The sequence below is a fragment of the Castanea sativa genome, chromosome 7 (genome assembly GCF_040712315.1).
Source record: "Castanea sativa cultivar Marrone di Chiusa Pesio chromosome 7, ASM4071231v1".
In the NCBI taxonomy this organism is placed as follows: Eukaryota; Viridiplantae; Streptophyta; class Magnoliopsida; order Fagales; family Fagaceae; genus Castanea; species Castanea sativa.
Genome location: NC_134019.1, coordinates 13267952 through 13286223, shown reverse-complemented (window position 1 = coordinate 13286223; position 18272 = coordinate 13267952). Strand labels below are relative to the sequence as shown.

At 38.2% G+C, this 18272-nt stretch overlaps 4 protein-coding genes across 6 annotated transcripts; 2 read left to right on the top strand and 2 right to left on the bottom strand.

Moving 5' to 3' along the window:
- Positions 1-621: 621 nt before the first annotated feature.
- LOC142643085 (pentatricopeptide repeat-containing protein At2g15690, mitochondrial-like) lies at positions 622-13220 on the top strand. Of its 3 annotated transcripts, XR_012845821.1 has the most exons (4): positions 622-2641; positions 4057-4141; positions 11701-11775; positions 13172-13220. XR_012845821.1 is itself a non-coding variant. In XM_075817630.1 (2 exons), the coding sequence occupies exon 1, from the start codon at positions 870-872 to the stop codon at positions 2619-2621; it is 1752 nt and encodes a 583-aa protein (XP_075673745.1). In that variant the 5' UTR covers positions 622-869; the 3' UTR covers positions 2622-2641; positions 3926-4035. The 3 variants fall into 3 exon arrangements, 1 of the variants encoding a protein (XP_075673745.1); XR_012845820.1 differs by lacking the exons at positions 4057-4141; positions 11701-11775; positions 13172-13220 and adding an exon at positions 3926-3944 and having other exon boundaries at positions 622-2680; XM_075817630.1 differs by lacking the exons at positions 4057-4141; positions 11701-11775; positions 13172-13220 and adding an exon at positions 3926-4035.
- Positions 6413-8083, bottom strand: LOC142643988 (uncharacterized). The gene is made up of 3 exons (XM_075818684.1): positions 7985-8083; positions 7313-7692; positions 6413-6893 (listed from the first exon to the last, which is right to left on the bottom strand). Exons 1-3 carry the CDS (start codon positions 8081-8083, stop codon positions 6413-6415), a joined length of 960 nt encoding a protein of 319 aa, XP_075674799.1.
- On the bottom strand, positions 8215-9504 carry LOC142643987 (uncharacterized). The gene is made up of 2 exons (XM_075818682.1): positions 8592-9504; positions 8215-8543 (listed from the first exon to the last, which is right to left on the bottom strand). The coding sequence occupies exons 1-2, from the start codon at positions 9502-9504 to the stop codon at positions 8215-8217; spliced, it is 1242 nt and encodes a 413-aa protein (XP_075674797.1).
- LOC142643986 (protein NAP1-like) lies at positions 11390-13452 on the top strand. The gene is made up of 4 exons (XM_075818681.1): positions 11390-11599; positions 11701-11775; positions 13172-13252; positions 13342-13452. Exons 1-4 carry the CDS (start codon positions 11390-11392, stop codon positions 13450-13452), a joined length of 477 nt encoding a protein of 158 aa, XP_075674796.1.
- Positions 13453-18272: the final 4820 nt, after the last annotated feature.

Below are 18272 nucleotides of genomic sequence, written 5' to 3'. Positions count from 1 at the left end.
AAATTGATAACGAGTCCACATATCTACCAAAATCTCTTTAATTATAAGCACTAACTAAGCAGTTTACTATCCTATGCTGTCCTGCTAAAGTGGCTCTTTGAGTTGAGGTGAAATGATTTCATTTGCATGGCATGGCCTATATCTTTTTTTTTTTTTTTTTTTTTCCCTGGTTGAACTTGGTCCATACAAATTTATTACTAATGAGTAATGAGTAATGATTACTATTATTATTATTTATTTGTGTCCAAAATCTAGATAATATAATTAATTTTCTGTCTTTGTTTGTGGTCTTTTAATATATCAATTTTCAGAAAGAATCTTTTATCAAAAAAAAAAAAAAATTGAATCACAAGTGCTTTGTAACATGGGCTGGCCTATTAATTCTTTGGTGGGCTTGATTGGGCTCCAACATCAAATCCTCTAAATGCATGGGAAGGTATCAGTTGGACTCAGCTGATAGTTTCTACCACTTCTAGCTAGCAAGCCTACATGCTATTGCATTTACTTAGAAGATGAGAATCAAGCTTGGGTTGGGCCTGCACAACATGACCCAAGCTCCAAATCCAACCGCTTCAAAAGAGTGCACCTCCAGGCTCCAGTTCCAATATCTGTTCTGTTATTTCCTCCGAAATTCAAAGGCCATTGCATTCATTCCTATAGCAATAGCATTGCTCAACAACTCCTTCAACAGCGGCGACAAGCAACTTTACACCGTCTCCTCTGTCATTCCCCCCACCGCCACCGCCGCCGCCGCCACTCCCAACAAGAGGGTTTTACGTGGGGTTTTTGCTCATATCTACCGTTTCGATTGGGTTTATCTCTGCGGGTTTAGGGTTTTGAACTTGGTATCTCAGTTCAGCTCAACAAAAATGGCGTCGATCATGGTATTACGACGCGCACGAACCCCTAACTTCTCATCCTCCTTCTTCAAGGTACGACCTTTATACCCTTCTCATTTCATTTTCAATCACAACAACAACACTGAAACCCTAACTAAAACCCTAAGCACCTCAGCAATCCCAAATGAGTATAATCAAATACCCCATTCACCACCACAACCACAACCACAACAACAACAACAATGGAACCCACAAAACCAGGGTTGGAATTCACAAAACCCTAATCAGTGGGCCCCACAAAACCAAGGATGGAACTCACACACACAGACACAGAGTCAGAACCAGAACTATTCACATGGTGGGTATCCTAATCAGGGTCAGAACTATCCCAATCGTGGATATCCCAATCAGGGTGGTCAGAACTATCCCAATCAGGCTGGTCAGAACTATCCCAACCGTGGATATCCTAATCAAAGTGGTCAGAACTATCCCAACCGTGGATTGAACCCTGACCAGTTCAACACTCAGAGCCCGAGTTTTCAACAACCCAGATCACCAAACCAGTGGAACAATCAAAATAAGGGATACCCACATCCCCAAAACGTTAATAGAGGCCAGGCTGCTGAGGTTCAAGCCCCGGTTGATTCTCCACCACCGCCTTCGGTTAATGATGTACTGATGCTTTGCAATTCGGGGAAGGTTAAGGAAGCTCTCGAATTGATGGAGAAAGGGGTTAAAGCTGATTGGAATTGCTTCTATAAGTTGTTAGAAAGAGTTAAGGTGTCCAAGTCGTATGAGGATGCGAAAAAGGTTCATGATTTCTTTCTGCAGTCCACGTTTCGGGGTGACCTTAGTTTGAACCATATGGTGATTGAGATGTATAGCAGTTGTGAGGCGATGACTGATGCACGTAGGGTGTTTGATCATATGCCTAATAGGAGTATGGACACTTGGCTTTTAATGCTTAATGCGTATGCGGATAACGGGTTGGGTGATGATGGGTTGCAGTTGTTTGAGCAGATGAGGGAGCTGGGGATGAAACCCACTGGGGATACTTTTCTTGCAGTGTTTTCGGCTTGTGCTAGTGTAGATGCTGTGGAAGAAGCATTTTTACACTTTGAGTCAATGAAGAGTGAGTATGGAATTGAGCCAGGGTTTGAGCATTATATGGGGCTTCTAGGTGTGCTTGGGAAGTGTGGCCATCTTAATGAAGCAGAGGATTTTATAGAGAAATTGCCTTTTGAGCGCACTGTGGAGGTTTGGGATGCATTGAGAAATTATGCTCGGATTCATGGAAATGTTGATCTTGAAGACCATGCTGAGGAGTTAATGGTTTCTCTTGACCCGTCGAAGGCTGTTGCTAATAAGATCCCTACCCCACCTCCCAGAAAGTATACTGCAGTCAGCATGCTTGATGGGAAGAACAGGATCAGTGAGTTCAGAAACCCAACTCTCTACAAGGATGATGAAAAGCTGAAGGCCGCTGGGATGAAAGAAGGTGGTTATGTGCCGGACACAAGATATGTTCTGCATGACATTGATCAGGAGGCCAAGGAGCAGGCCTTGCTCTATCATAGTGAGCGTTTGGCAATTGCGTATGGTCTGATTAGTACTCCAGCGAGAACACCTCTTAGGATCATCAAGAACCTTCGTATCTGTGGTGACTGTCACAATGCCATCAAGATCATGTCTAAGATTGTTGGGAGGGAATTAATTATTAGAGACAACAAACGGTTTCATCATTTCAAGGAAGGAAAATGCTCTTGTGGGGATTATTGGTGAAGTCCTTGAAACTTTGTACTGTACGTATCCACTGAGATTTTCTTTCCAGTTGCATTTTGGTATGTAGAGTGCAAAGTTGCCAAGCCTCATAATTGAATCAATTTCTTTTTGTTTGTTTCATTTTGGTATTTTTTGTCTATTGTGTGAGTTTTCATTTGGATGTTATTATATTCATTGACTTATTTATTTATTGAGTAAAATATATAATAAAAAAAGTTTATGGGAGTAAAACTGTAAAAACGTTGCAGTATCTTAAAAAAAGAGTGTACATTCTTATTTTTTTTAGGGAAGAATTAAATTCAACTTGATTAAAATAAGTTTAAGGCAGGGAAAATTGACACTTATATTACAATAACTATCTCTTACATAGTTACGTTATTCTTTTCCTTCTTTTTAGCTGGATATTATTCTTTTTTCCTTCTTAATCAAATAGGAAAAATTGACAAAAATGAAAAACACCATTTTTAAACAGACAATTCATAATCCATTTATCTTATCAAATCATTTTTTTAACATCAAATTTCTTATTCAATTATCAAAAAATTTATCAATTGAACTGTTAGAACCCGCTTATCAAATTAAATTTAAAAGCTCTTTAAAATAGTAGAATATTAATTTCATGTACAAACATAGGTATAATAAATACTTATAATTGTAAAATTGTGAAAACAAGAGTTAATTCAGTTAAAATTGTAAAATGGTGAAAACAAGAGTATGTAATTATAATTGAAATAGTGATAAACAGTGTAACTATCACTGCTCTTAAAAACTAAAACTAAAATTTCAGCAGAAGCAAAATTCTGCTTGCTTTTTTTTACACCAACTACCACTCCACAGTCTTTCTCTCTCTAAAACACTGTGCTTTGATGTATTAAATGGGCAGAGAGAGTGAGAGACAGATTCAGATCTGAGCTTCAATTCATTCTCTCAATCCATCAATCTCAACTTTTGACCTCTAAATTGTACTCTCTCTCTCTCTCTCTCTGACTCCTTATGCTTTGTTTGGTTGTTGAGAAAATACAAAATTACTAAAAGATAGCAATGTTGACTCCCGAAATTCACTTTCTGCTTAGCTTGAGCTAAGTTCAATTCATATATTTTTGAAAATTTTGTTTCGTTCACTTTTCTCACGCTTTCTCGGCGTCCAAACAGAGAATTTTGTGACTATGTGCTGGCTATTTATTTGGAGTTGCTAATTTTATGCTCTGTTTGGTTGCTGAGAAAAGATTGAAAAGGTTCTGCTTAGCTTGAGCTGAGTTCGATTCAGATTTTTTTGGAAATTTTGTTGTGTTTGCTTTTCTCAGATTTTCTCGGCATTAAACAGAGAATTTGTGATGTGCTGGAAATTTATGAAGACTTACTAATTCTGTGCACTGTTTGGTTGATGAGGAAAGAAAAATGTGGTTCTGCTGAGCTGAGCTAAGCTCGATTTCAGGTTTTCATCCTTTGAAGCCGCTAGACTGTGAGGAAGGCATTTGAAATCTTGTTTTCTTGGCGACCAAACAGAGAATTTTGTGCAGGTATGCTTTATTTTTTATTACCTGTGCTAGAAATGTATGTAGAATTAGTTACTAATTTAGGATATTTTTGCTTTTTCTTTAGGGTTTATGACTTTTATTTAGGTATTCTTTGATTGTTTGATGTGAAATTGGAAGAAACTAAAAAGAAAGTGAAAAAATTGTGGAGGGTATTTGTGCTTCTTAGTTTGCTTTTCATATATGTATATATAGTAATTCTCAACTCAACTAAGAAAGGTTCTTGTGCTCCTCATGTTGGAGTGGAATATGTAACAATTTTCAATAGTCAAAATATGTCCTGCATTTTCTTAGCTTCCAAGCAAGCATGAAAGCCTTGTGCAATAATAGTGAAGCTTCTTTTGAGAAATATGGGATAATTGAGTGGTTTAGAAGCTGAAAGCTAAAATAGTTGGACACTTGGACTGAAAATGCATAAAATTATGACCTTTTTGGTTACCCAGAAAAACTGATAAAAGGAAGATAAGAATGTAACTTGATTCATCTATATATTTTTTTGGCAACTGAATGGTGCATTTAGTGTGTTCTCTTTTTAAATTGTGTAAACGGAGATGTGAAACAAGATAAGTCTGCTATAGACTAATTTTATAATATAAAAGAAATTGACTCATAAGCTAAACTTGGTTTGCAGAAAGTCTTGAGTGGAGGTATAATTAATCTATGGCAAGATCACGGTAAGTATTTTCTTTTTTTGATAAGTAAGAAGAGAATATTATTAAAAAGAAAAAAGCGAGAAAAATACAAAGAGTTCATGGTAGTGAACACATGAAAAAGGAAACAAAAAGACAAAAGCAGCCCCTAATCAATTCTAATAGACGAAAGAAAATCCATAAAGGTAGAACAATCGGAGAAACCCCAACATTGAGACCAATCAAAGAGGGTCCGCTGGCAAGACTCTAATAACTGAACCACAATTTTCCCCTCATCCTCAAAGGACCGTTGATTCTGTTCAGTCCAAATAGTCCACATAAAACAGTCTGGGACCAAATTCTAAATATTAGAACTATGCTTCCCAAGCCAATGATACCAACTAAATAATAAGTCCACAACTGAACCTGACATGACCCAATTGATCCCAAACAACCGAAGCATATACATCCACAAAGAATTAACTATCGGACAAAAAAGTAACAGGTGATCCACAGATTCCGCACTACAACAGCACGTACAACAACGATTCGCCAAAGGACGACCATGAAGCATAAGGTTATCCAAGGTTAGAATCTGACCATGAGTTACTGTCCACATGAAAAAAGTCACCCTTTTAGGAACTTTAACTTTCCAAATGCCCTTCCAAGGAAAAGTGGAAGGAGCTGCATTTCGAATCTTATGATAAAAAGACCGAGTATCAAACTTCCCGCTTCCATTAAGATCCCAACTAAGCCTGTCACACCCTCCACCCCTAGGAGTTCGAGTATGGATGAGATGAAGAAGGGAGTAGGAAGCCGCTAACACCCATTCATTGAATCCCCTGTAAAATCTTAAACTCCACACTCTATCATTCTCACTCATAGGAGGGTTTAACACATCTGAAATATAGGCCTACTTATTGGCTGAACATAGAAATAGCTGAGGATAAAGCAATTTAAGAAAAACATCTCCAGTCCACTTATCTTTTTTTTTTTTTAATAAGTAATAAAGATAATTTCGTTGATATTAAAAAGAGAGTCACCCAAGTATACAGGGAGTATACAAGGGGGAACAAATCAAAGACGAACATTACAAAAGTCAAGAAAATCCAAAATAGAAAGAAAAGGATGGCTTCTCCACATAGAGAACCAATCAAGTAAGGTTCGGAAAAAAAGAAGCTTAAGATCAGGCATGGAACTCTCGATGTCTTCAAAACATCTACTATTTCTCTCCTTCCAAATACACCAGAACAAACAATGAGGAATGACCTTCCAAATATCTGCATTATGATGGCGACCAAAACGACCTTGCCAGCAAGCCAAAAGCCCAACAACAGACCTTGGCATAACCCAACAAAATCCAAATAAACCGAAGACCATATCCCACAACTCCATGGCAATCGGGCAATGAAGGAAAAGATGGTCAACACTTTCACAATTGCACTTGCACATATAACATCAATCCAGAATGCAAACTTTTCTTTTTCTTAAATTGTCAATAGTCAGACATTTTCCCAAAGCTGCGGTCCAAACAAGGAAAGCCACTCTAGAGGGGATCTTCTGCTTCCAAATGCTTTTTCAAGGGAAAAACGGCTCACTATGGCCAACTAGAAGATGGTAGTAAGTACTAACCGTGAACCCCCTTACTCTTACAGGGCAGCCAACAACTCTTGTCCTCCCCAATCCCCCTTACGGGAGTGCTATAAATGGAATTGATGAAGCTCCTGAAAGCTTCCAATTCACGATTATGCACTTCCCTACAAAATTGAAACCCCCAATGGAGGACTCCATTGGTGTACCTCAAAAGATCCGCCACAGTTGCTTCTTTTCTACGACAAATCCTATATAATTCAGGATAGCGGTCTGCAAGAGAAGAAGTTTCACACCAATGATCTAGCCAAAACAGCACCTTTGATCCATCTCCAATATCATACATAATAAAACGAGATAAAGAGTGCCACTCCCGTCTAATATTTTTCCACAAATTGACACCATAAGGACCAGAGAAAGAGCTAGAACACCAGCCACCCCAATCACGACCATACTTCACCTCAATCACTTGACGCCATAGAGCATCCTTTTTTGTCCAAATCTCCATAACCACTTCCCTAATAAGGCAACATTGAAGGTTCTCAGGTTCCTAATCCCCAACCCACCTGAAGAGAGAGGAGTACACACCGAAGACCAATCAACCAGATGAAATTTGGGCTCATCTCCTAGACCACCCAAAAGAAAGTCTCGTTGAAGTCTAGCAATTTGATTGGCCACAGAAGCAGGAATAGGGAATAAGGAAAGGAAAAAAGTAGGAAGATTAGAGAGAGTGCTTTTAATTAAAGTGACTCTACCTCCCTTGGATAAATATAATTTTTTCCAACCTGCTAATTTTCTTTCCATCCTTTCAATAATTGGAATCCATATTGACTTGTCCTTAAATTTTGCCCCCAAAGGAAGACCCAAGTATTTCATTGGGAGGGACCCTTGTTTGCATCCTAAGATAGCCACCAAAAGATCTATATCATGAACTGACCCCACTGCCACCAGCTCTAACTTACCCAAATTTACCTTCAGACCCGACACAACTTCAAACCAAATGAGCAACATATGGAGAGTCAGTAGCTGATCAATATTAGCATCACAAAAAATAAGAGTATCATCAGCGAAAAGGAGATGCGAAACCATCAAAGGTCTTCCATCAAAAACACCAACACTAAAGCCTGATAAACGACCTTCATGGGCAGCCTTATCCAACATTCTACTGACAGCTTCCATAACCAACACAAATAACAAGGGGGACAAAGGATCACCTTGCCGCAACCCCCTTGAACTTCCAAAAAACCCATGAGGAGTACCATTAATAAGGATAGAGAAACGAACCGTTGATACACAAAATGAAATCCATCGCCTCCACTTATCCAAAAACCGCAACGCTCAAGCAAGTAATTAAGAAATCTCCAATTCACATGATCAAAGGCTTTCTCTATGTCCAATTTACATAACAACCCTGGCTGACCAGACTTTAATTTACTATCAAGACATTCATTAGCAATAAGAACGGAATCAAGGATCTACCTATTTAGAACAAAGGCATTCTGAGGAGCTGAGATGATCTCTCCTAAAACCATGCGAAGACGACTAGCCAAAGCTTTGGCAAGAATTTTATAAACCCCCCAACAAGGCCAATAGGCTAGAAGTCCTTTACTTCCACTGCTGCAGCTTTTTTAGGAATGAGAGCAATGAAAGTTGCATTCAAGCTTTTTTCAAACTGGCCAGTATCATGGAAATGGTGGAACACAGCCATGATGTTTGATTTGAGAATCCCCAGCGAGTTTGAAAGAAAGCCATCGAAAAACCGTCAGGCCTAGGAGATTTATCCCCAGTAAACTCCATGATGACATCAAAAATATCAGAATCCTCAAAAGGTCTCTCTAATCAATCCATATTATCCCTAGAAATCCTAGGAAAATCCAAAACATTTGGGAAAGGGTGCTGCTCTTGCCGCTTTGAGTAAAGGTTCAAATAGAATTGTTCATTATGGTCAGCAATCCTATCCTGGCTGGAAGACAAAGCCCCATTAATCATGAGGTTTTCAATACAATTACTTCTTCTATTAGAATTAGCCATCCTATGAAAAAACCTCGTATTGGAGTCGCCCTCCTTTAAAAACAACACTTTGGACTTTTGTCTCCAGCTAATCTCCTCTAACAAGGCTGCCTTCTCAAGATCGGCACGAAGGGATGCTTTTTCCAACATTTCCTCTTCTGGTAGAGGTTAATTGTCCGCTTTAACATCAAGAGCATTCAACTTACTCCATAATTGCTGTTTCTTGACCGTGATATTGCCAAAATCTGTTTCGTTCCACTTCTTTAGGTCTGATATTAGAGTAGTCAACTTCTTGGCTAGAATGAAACTTGGGGTCCCTTGAAAATGGTAATTTTCCCACCAGAACTTCCCCTTATCAAGAAACCCTTCTGCCTTCAACCACATATTCTCAAAACGAAAGGGGATTCGCCCTCTTCGATGATTCCCACTCTCCAACAGAATAGGGAAGTGATCGGATAACACTCTAGGAAGCCTTTTTTGGGAGAAATGAGAGAAGTGATCTACCAAAGCCGGAGAAAAGAGGAACCGATCAATTCTAGAGGCCGAGGTAGAGTTAGACCATGTGAAAAGACCTCCCTCCAAAGGGTTATCCATTAGCCCATGAAGAGAAATAAAATCTGAAAAATTATTCATGCAGCGAGTGAATCTTCCCGCCCCTAACCTCTCCGAAGGAAAGCGGATGACATTAAAATCACCTCCCAAATACCAAGGTAAATTCCACCAACTGATCAAGCCTGCCAATCCCTCCCACAAAAATTGACGCGCCCTATTTAAATTTGGGCCATAGGTACCTGTGAAGGCCCACTCAAAATGATCACTGACGTTTTTGAACCTACACGAAATTGAAAAATGCCCCACTGCTTCTTCTATTTTTTCAACCACCCTTGTGTCCCACAAGAGTAGAATTCCACCGGAAGCTCCCTCAGAACCCAAATATAACCAATCTATGAAAGGACAACTCCAAATACTTCTAACAAGTCCTCTTGTAACCCATTCCAATTTTGTCTCTTGCAAACAAACGATATCAGCCCTCCAAGAGCGTAAAAAATTACGAACCTTGAGCCATTTTTCCTTGCCATTCAGACCTCTGACATTCCAAGATATAATCTTCAAATTCATTGGGAAATAAATAGAGCCCTGTCCTTACCATTATCACTGCGCCTAGAAGAAGCTGAACCATAATTGACAGAGCTAAACAAACCCCTCAATTCCCTTATCCCTTTCCTCCCTAAGCTCTTCATGGCTTTATCAGATTTTTCCTTAATATCCCTTTGCTGTAACTCAGCTTCAACAGCCAACAGGAATTTGGTAGCTGGCTCTTCCAAACCTTTGAGGGATGTCCCAAGAAAATCATCAAAGCCACTGAATTTTTCCTGAAACCATTCTGAGTACTTGTCCTTTCCCAGCAAACTCTCCACAACCAGAGTTGCTGACCCTTCAGAAATTTCCCTAACACCCATAGGTAAGGAGAAGGCCAGAGGTTCGACACTTAGAGGAGGCGATAAATCAGTAAACTGAGAAGCATCCTCAGAACAAATATCTGATACCCAATCCTCCACACTAACATCAACCCTTTTATCCAGTTCTGAATTTATCTCCCTAGGTTCCGATGACAGCTCTGGTACCAACGCCAACTGGTTTGACTCATCCACTCCAACAACCGCAGCTTCCGGTGGCAAAGAAATATGAATCGGGACTGCCACTCTCTTCCCGTCTCGTAATTCGAGAACCCACTGCTCAGAATTTCCCCATTTCCTGATGGCGTTGTCTGTGTGCTCATGGATGATCCGTTGGATGTCACGATGCAAGGCCACTTCATCATCAGAGCACAGGGACTCATCCACCGAAGCATCGGAACAGCTAGACTCAGCCACGGAGGCTTCAGAGTTGTCGAGCACTGAGAGAAACTTCTCGGTGCTCGTTGGTTCCATGTGCGACGGCAAAGGCTTAGTGACAAACTCATCGCTACCAGTTTCTGCTGTTGCCGACGATATTAGGTGGGAGGGAAGGGCTTGCGAGGAGTAAAAAGACAGTGGGTGGGTCTGAGGTTGTATCAAGGAGGGCTAGGAAGGCTTGGGTTTCCATTTATAAGAAGTTTTTTGTTTGGGCTTTGAGGTAGGTAGAGGCTGGGTCAATCGAAGGTGGAAGGGCTTTGGGTTTGGAGTTAGGCCCACGGATAGGACAGGATTGAAAGGGGTTTGGATTAGGAATGGGCTTTGGGTTAGAGGCTTGAAAGGGTTTTGGGTTTGGAATTTGGTTAATCAGAGGGACAAATTTGGGCTTAAAAGAAAGAGAGGGCTTTGGGTTAGATGCTTGGCCCATAGAAGGGTCCACCTCAGTAACTTTGGACCAGCTGATCCCCCACTTACCACTAGGCCCACGATCCAGCCTAAAAGAGAGTTCCAAACTCATCCCACCATCACCTTCAGCCGAAAAGACCTTCTCCCCTGACAGAGTATTCTCCTTCCCAAGACTGCTCCTGTGAGAATCCTGGGTCTGAGAACCCAGATTTGCAAAAGAGACATGCTTCCCAAGACTTATCATGCCACAGAAGGATATGAGAACCATCCCCCACCACAAAAGAGACATGCTTTGCGAAAATATCCCACCCTTCACTAATACTCTGCCATAACCCACAACCATGAGTCCTACAACAAGCTCTAGTGCACCAACCCCCTTTTCCCTCCCTATATTTCATGGCAATGACCCTTCGTCACAGATGAGTGGTTTCATGGCCATACCTCCAAAGCCATTTCCCTAATAGGGCCTGATTAAAAGACGCCAAATTCCGAATTCCCAAACCACCCAACTCACGCGGCTATTTTCAAGTCAAGATTCCTCAATGTCACCCCCTCCAAGAAGATAAAGGGAATGAGAGGGACCATCAAGGTGGACTGAGTACTTGTGTCCACAAATGACACCTCCAATGACATCTAGGAGCTCTAGGAATGCAGGTCCTGATGGACAGGTCTAGAGTTCAGGCGGGTCTCAAAAGGGTTTGAACATGAAGTGGGTGGTCCAACTTAATGAAGTTGCTGAAGGTCTTATGGCTAAAATGTATAGGTTGAATCAAATCTTGGACTACCCAGATCCAGTTGGACATGTATTTACCGAAGCATTTTGGAAAGCGGGTGTGTTCCCTAATTACCCAAAACTTTGCATTTTGCTCTCAAAGAAGTTTCCAGAGCATTTTAGCAAATTACAACTTGAATGTGTAAGAATTCATTTCCTTTCCCATTCAAAGTCAGGTGTTTTCTTTGTTAATTACTTATGTGTCACTAGTGAATTCTTTCACCTTGGGTGACCTTGCTGCAGGTTGATAAGGTTGCATTGGATGCTTTGCATGATAGTGTAGAACTTCATTTGCAGAGCTTGGAACCATGGGTTCAGGTATAGAGTTGGTACTTATGTTTACTTCTTCTCTTCTTCTTTTACTTATTTTTGACCCATATTTTGTTATTTATTCTAAATTATGGGCATGGTCAAAGTTAAGCTTGTGTGCAACTAATAAACTGAATGGGTTCCCCCCCCCCCCCCCCCCCCCAAGTCTTTTTTTTCCCAGTCCTGCATGAAAAGCCAAAGATTGATTGTCATCTCACTCTTTTAATCATGTCTTTTGTTTAATGTTCTGATGATTAAAGGCTAGTTCGAGTTAATGTTGTCAAATGCACATCCAAGCATGTCTTTAATTGTTCAAATATCTAGCTTGTCAACTGTAGTTTTCATAACAATAACACTTGTCATGATAGAACCTCCATGTATCACAACACATGTTTAGTAGAGAAGATAAGCTATGCCTTAGCCAAAAAATAAAAGAAACCTAGTAATTACCATAATAAAGTTCTGGAACTAAGAAGAAAGCACTGCAGTTGCAGATGAGCCATATCATTTCATAAATAATTTAGTGTTTTCCTTGTTCCAAATTCTGATTATACCCCGCCCCTCTCTCCTCCCTCCCCCCCCCAACATCCAGTATTTCATGTAATCAACTGCGTAACTGGAACTAACTGTATTACTACTTGGCTACCATGTGAGTGTGCTCACCAAATCATTTGGTCATCTCATGTGGCACAATGATCAGTGAGAATTAAGAAGCTTTATTTAACTTAATTCATTGTTCTTTGATAAATACTGTGAGAAAACAATTAGAAATTGTTTCCAATGAGGGGATGACAAGAGGATTATTGGAATGCTATTATTTTTTGTCAGTATAATTTATAAAGTATGATGGATAGCTTTATACTTGAGGTGGTGAAAGGAATTCTGATGTTATATCCTGAATTAGAATTTTAGTGTCATATCATTTAATCAATTTCTCTTTCTCATTATTCATTGCCATTATCTCGTCCTGTGATTATTTGTTGAGTTTAACTTGTGAATAGAATGAGATGACTTGGCTAATTAATATTTTTCAGCATTTTTCATGACTTGAGGAGCAGCGACCTCTTTGTTCCTTTTTTCGTTTTTTCTATTTATTAAGTTCATTTAATTTCCCTTTTTATTAAGCAAAATTCATCCATGATTACTTATAAGAAAAACATGTTTCATCCATGACATCAAATCATGTATCTGGAACTTCCTTGTTCTACTGCAAGCTTGGACTGTACGTGCTAGGAATGAATTGTGGGGATCTGTTGAGCTTCCACTTCATTATATTAATTCAAAACAGGGTCTTTATATAACTCTGTGTCAAATGATGAATTTATAGTTGCAAACTTTTACATAGTTTAAGAATCAATTGCCTGGTAAATATACTCAGTTAATTACTTTCCTTTGCTTGGGCCAGCTTCTTCTTGACTTGATGGCATTTCGAGAACAAGCTCTGCGGCTTATTCTGGATCTAAGTAGCACAGTAATTACATTGTTGGTGAGTTTCAAATTCTCGTCATTGTTCAAAATATATGTTATGGATGTAAACTTTGATGAGTGGAAACTGTTAGCAACTGGTCACTTTAGAAAGCTCAGTTGTCAACTTCTGAGAAATGGCAACCAATAGTTGTATGGTGCTTGCCATGGGAACAAGGTACAAGACAGACATTGAGCTTCCTCTTCCATTTGAAAATCTGACTGAGAGCATATGGTTTACAAAAGCTTTTGAGTTCTCACTTCTATGTCCTATTATCGGTAGGGTTGTTTGAACTTACTTTTAGGCTCTTCATAGAAACCTTGACCTCTCCTAGTGTAATGATCTTCCTCTCTCTATGTGTTTTAAAATTGTTTCCTTGAATGGATGTTGCAAAAGATGTATTTGAAAAAACTGTCACTCTGGGAGACGTGGATGGTTTGTGCAAAGGCTTTTTGAACAGTCTTAGGATGCTAGAAGAATAAAAAGTGAACAACTGAAGGTAGTGGGGATGCAAAATCAATTTATAGTCCAAATTTTCTGAGTCATATTTTTTTAGTGCAGGAGGAAACTCAAGCTCTATCTTGAGCATCATATTCCGTATTACTGTTATACCTCTTTTGTTAACTATTTCACAAAAAAGTGATTAGGGTAAGTTTAGAGTAATTGATTATTAATGTGGTGCAAGAGGAAGTCCCCTGTACATTTGTAATGATAAATGTTTGATAAGGTTTTGATGCCCATGTGTGGGTCCCACATGAGGGGGTGCTGAAATAATAAAACTCTACTTTGTTCTCTGACTACTTAAATTGCTAGAGTAATTATTTCTTGACAAAAATCATCGAGGCTATGCTTGTTAACTTAAGACAGTATTTTGCAGCCCCATCAGAACTCGCTTATACTACATGCATTTATGGACCTCTTTTGTTCCTTTGTCCATGTTAACCTTTTCTCTGAGAAGGCAAGTCAACTTTCCATTGTGTTTCATTTTTCTGTCTTTCATTTTCTTCCTGTTTATTCTTCTCTTAAAAGTCCTCTAGTTTTCTAACTTTGATGTTAAAAAAAAAAAAAGTCCTCTAGTTGAAACCTTTTGACTGCTTTGTCTTAACTATGTATGTGTATAGTCATGTACTATACAGCATGTTTTTATTTGTGCTAATGCAATGCTTTCATAACAGATACCAAGGAAAATGGTGCTTCAAATCTATAACCTATTACATGCCATGTCAAATAACGACCGAGATTGTGATTTTTACCCTAGGTAGGAGATACTTCTACTTTTCAAAATTATGTTGGTACTCCTAGAAGGGTTTGTTATTATGAATATAGGAGTATCTTGAATTTTCCTTTTTCTTTACTGATTATACGCTATACAGCTAGCTTATAATTTTGTTAGTGGCATGTAACCTGATGTCCAAAGATGTTTGGAGGGAACTCTCTATGTCCAAGTCACTGACTGGAATAAATAAGGATTCCATTTACTTTGCTGCTTATAGTAGAAGAGCAGAGGAAGTTTTTAGAGGTTGTACTGTGTTTGTAACTGAATGGGTGTGACTCTTTCTTTTGAAGAGAATCTTTTTGTTATGTTTCACACATGAACAAGTGATGCCCACCTTATTCATGCCCATGTGGCCCTATGATCTGCATATAGTGTTTAAAGCTTGTGCTTATCCTTTTTGTGATAAATATTAGTTGTGACTTGTCATAATTTTTGTTATGGGCCAATGGTCTTGGAACCAAATGGAATCTACTGCTATAAACAATGGGCAGATGGTGAGGTCACAATTTCAAACCGATAAGGGTGTATCAGTATGATTTGTGTTTGGCTACCCAAAAGAGAGAATCATCTTTATCATGGTTGATTGGTATGTACTCTGTATGTATTATAACATAACAATCTTTAGGAGAAGGAAAACACTCTTTTAGATGCTTAGATTAACATTTGATGGCCAGTTGCAGATAATACTTCTTTATTTATTTATTTTCTTAATATTTGAAAGGATAACTGTCATATGATTTGCCAGTGAGCTCCTCTTCTCCTTGTATCAACAATGTGGGGAGGGGGGTGGGGGTGAGGTTATGGATTTAGGGTCTACTAACAAAAGATAAAAACTGTCATATGATTTTAGTTCTCAATTGATGCATCACACCATATATCTTTCTGTCTCTGGATTTCAGGTTGGTTCAATTTATAGACTCTTACGATCCACCACTGAAAGGATTACAAGAGGACCTAAATTTTGTGAGCCCACGTATTGGGGAGGTTAATATCATTCTTTACTCATCAAAATACTTTTAAAATGATGTTTAGTTGTATTGCTCATTTTATTTGATAAGATGATCATCTTATGACAGTTTTGTGCTCCTGCTGTACTTGTGAACGAATTTTTACAAGGGGAATCAGTCTAAGTGAAAATATATAATAGTTGGGAGGTGATAATCTTAAAAATCATCCACATGTCCTGGTTTGCAATATGTCAAAATTACAAAAAAGAAACCCTCCTCTTCTACTATTTTTGCCTCAATCATCATAGAAAAGAAAATTCCTGTCATTAAATTCAGAAAGAAAAAAAATTATGAACTGAAATAATGTTACTTCTTACCGAGAATGGGTATTGTTTGGGTATCTTGTTTGTTCTGCTGAGCTGCTTCGCGCCACTAGCATTGATATTTCCATGGTAAACCCCAGACGTTGCTCTGTTCCTTTTTGCTCTTGTTATGTAATAAAGTTTACATTTGAATTCAGCTTATATCATGAGAAAGAAAAAGTATGTAAATCTATGATAAGCAAGCATTATGGAAAGTGTATCCTATATACGTGGTGCTAGCAATGCAATTAATAAATTAAGTTTGCAATATTTATAAAAATGGCTTATACTAGTATAAATGCAAGAGTCCACTGGGAGGCAACAGATTCATGAAGTAAGCGCGGTGTATTTGACATGGACTTGAGCGCATTTAGGTGTTGTAGGCTTGTATCTAGCATGTATTCAAATTTTTTTATAGTTTAAACCGAAGTTAATATATATATATATATATATATATATATATATATGTTAGTAGGATTAGACTGATGAATAAATATAGATAATATTAGAACTTTCATCCAGGCCTACATGCTGGATTACAAATAAAATTGGTGGGTTCAATTTTTATATAGGACAGCTCATTGGCCTATATTAAGTTTTGATACTGGTCCGACAGTTTTGTTACTGGCTGAGATGCCCGAAATTCACTGAAATGGCCAGTAGAAACACTCCAAAAGCTTAAGCTATACATTTCCAGGGGGTAATGAATTGTGAGAACCAGTTTGGTGAATGGTATGATATATACTGGCCTTTTTGGCTGGTACAAGATGATATACTTTTTATCTTATCTTTTTCCCTGTTTGTCTTATCTTTTTCTGTACTTCAACTCACCTTTTTATTATTTGCTTGGAATTCATTTTTCACCTGCATAACACATCCTCTTTCAATTGCAGAATTATTTTTTTGTCCTATGTACAGGATAAAAGTTATAATTTAGTGTTGGTTAGTTCTGCTTTGGGTTATCATATGGTGGCTTTTGTTTTAACACTTGTGTAATCGGGAAATAATTGTGGTTGGTTGACTCAAAAAAGATTGTTAAAAATGTTCTAAGAGATATCTTTATATGCAATGTCGATATAACGAATGATATGATCCAAGATCCAAGAGTTATATGTTATGGTGATCTTTAATGTCACAAGACATGAATGCATCTATCATTTAGAGTCTGAGGTTGTTCCAATTTTGAGAATGGAATAAGGCAGTCTTTATTAGTATCATATGAATGCTGTTTGGTCAAGCTACAACTAGAGAAATAGAAACCATGAATCAGTGCTTAATGCAAGTGGTCTGGTCAAGAAGTTAATGTCTCCATATCTAGTTGATGAAAGTAGTTTATCCTATGTGCTATGCTGTAGGAAACTAGTGTACAAGTATTTTATTCATGTTTAGTAGCTCGTGCAGCTAGGTTCAGCTATAAGTGGGGCTTTCATGTGGAGTCCTTACAGGGATCGTCTCCATTTGAGTTAATTAATTATGCTGTGATATTCTTCAGACCTGTTAAATGAAGTAGTTTCTAAAGAGATCTTCTCAATCTAGCATAGTTAAATTCAAAGCATTCCCAGAGGAATCCGTTTAGTGTTTTTTTTCTCAATTTTGTTATAAGTTTCAACCTTAATTCTTTTCACGTGAAACTGAAGTAGTTTTTGAACTCAATGTGGCAATCCCTATTGCAAAACCACATCACCAGTTATTCTGTTTGGCTACTTGTGCAAGTTGTGAGGGAGATGATTTTCAGTTTCTTTTTCTCATGAATTTTCCCATGAAATGGAACTAGTTTTTGAGCTCAAACTAGCCAAGTAGTAACTCTAAATAGAAGGTTAGACTTGTGCCTTTCTTCAGTGTACTGGTATTATAAATTTTGGATTGACAGTTTTCTTATAGAATTTTCTTTTTCTGAGGCTATTTAGAACAATGATATTTGTTTGGGCATTTTTGTTTAATATCTGAACTTTTTTCTTCAATTTCAATACGAAACTGACAGCATTTTTCCCTACAATCTCCAAATTGCCTACGCTATTTTGATTTTCTTGTCTTAATTTTGTTTGGGTCCGTTTTTCTAGTGTTGCACATGTTATTTAATTTGAACAGGGAAAAATGTTAAAATTCATAGACCCTTGTGGTTTGGGTTTATAAACAGATTCCTTGTACTATCAATTTGATGTTATTGACTCATGAAATTTGAGAAATGATGAAATTGATCATTCCATTGCACTTGCGTCAACCGTGATGGACAAAAATTGATCATGTGATCACTTATTTATATAGCAAGCAAGGCTCAGTTGCACACATTATAGGGGCTGCAGAGTGGGTATACATCATTTGCAGGTATCTTATGTATCGTAGCTAGTGAAGATCACATAAATATAAATCTCATATTGTGTAAGACATTGATTTTACATAAACGATATACAAGATACTTAGGTTCAAGTATCCCCAATATATTGGACCTATTTGTA

Excerpts from the sequence above, each read along its gene's own strand:
- LOC142643085 (XM_075817630.1), top strand. The coding sequence starts at position 870 with ATGGCGTCGATCATGGTATTACGACGCGCACGAACCCCTAACTTCTCA.
- LOC142643988 (XM_075818684.1), bottom strand. The coding sequence starts at position 8,083 with ATGGCTGTGTTCCACCATTTCCATGATACTGGCCAGTTTGAAAAAAGC. Across the intron at positions 7,693-7,984 it reads AAAAAGCTGCAGCAGTGGAA|TGGAGGCGATGGATTTCATT; the intron begins GTAAAGGACTTC and ends TTTTTGGATAAG. Across the intron at positions 6,894-7,312 it reads TTAGAGCTGGTGGCAGTGGG|GGAAGTGGTTATGGAGATTT; the intron begins GTCAGTTCATGA and ends TTGCCTTATTAG.
- LOC142643987 (XM_075818682.1), bottom strand. The coding sequence starts at position 9,504 with ATGAATTTGAAGATTATATCTTGGAATGTCAGAGGTCTGAATGGCAAG. Across the intron at positions 8,544-8,591 it reads CAAGAAACAGCAATTATGGA|AAGAGGAAATGTTGGAAAAA; the intron begins GTAAGTTGAATG and ends AACCTCTACCAG.
- LOC142643986 (XM_075818681.1), top strand. The coding sequence starts at position 11,390 with ATGAAGTGGGTGGTCCAACTTAATGAAGTTGCTGAAGGTCTTATGGCT. Across the intron at positions 11,776-13,171 it reads GCTTGGAACCATGGGTTCAG|CTTCTTCTTGACTTGATGGC; the intron begins GTATAGAGTTGG and ends TGCTTGGGCCAG. Across the intron at positions 13,253-13,341 it reads GCACAGTAATTACATTGTTG|AAAGCTCAGTTGTCAACTTC; the intron begins GTGAGTTTCAAA and ends TGGTCACTTTAG.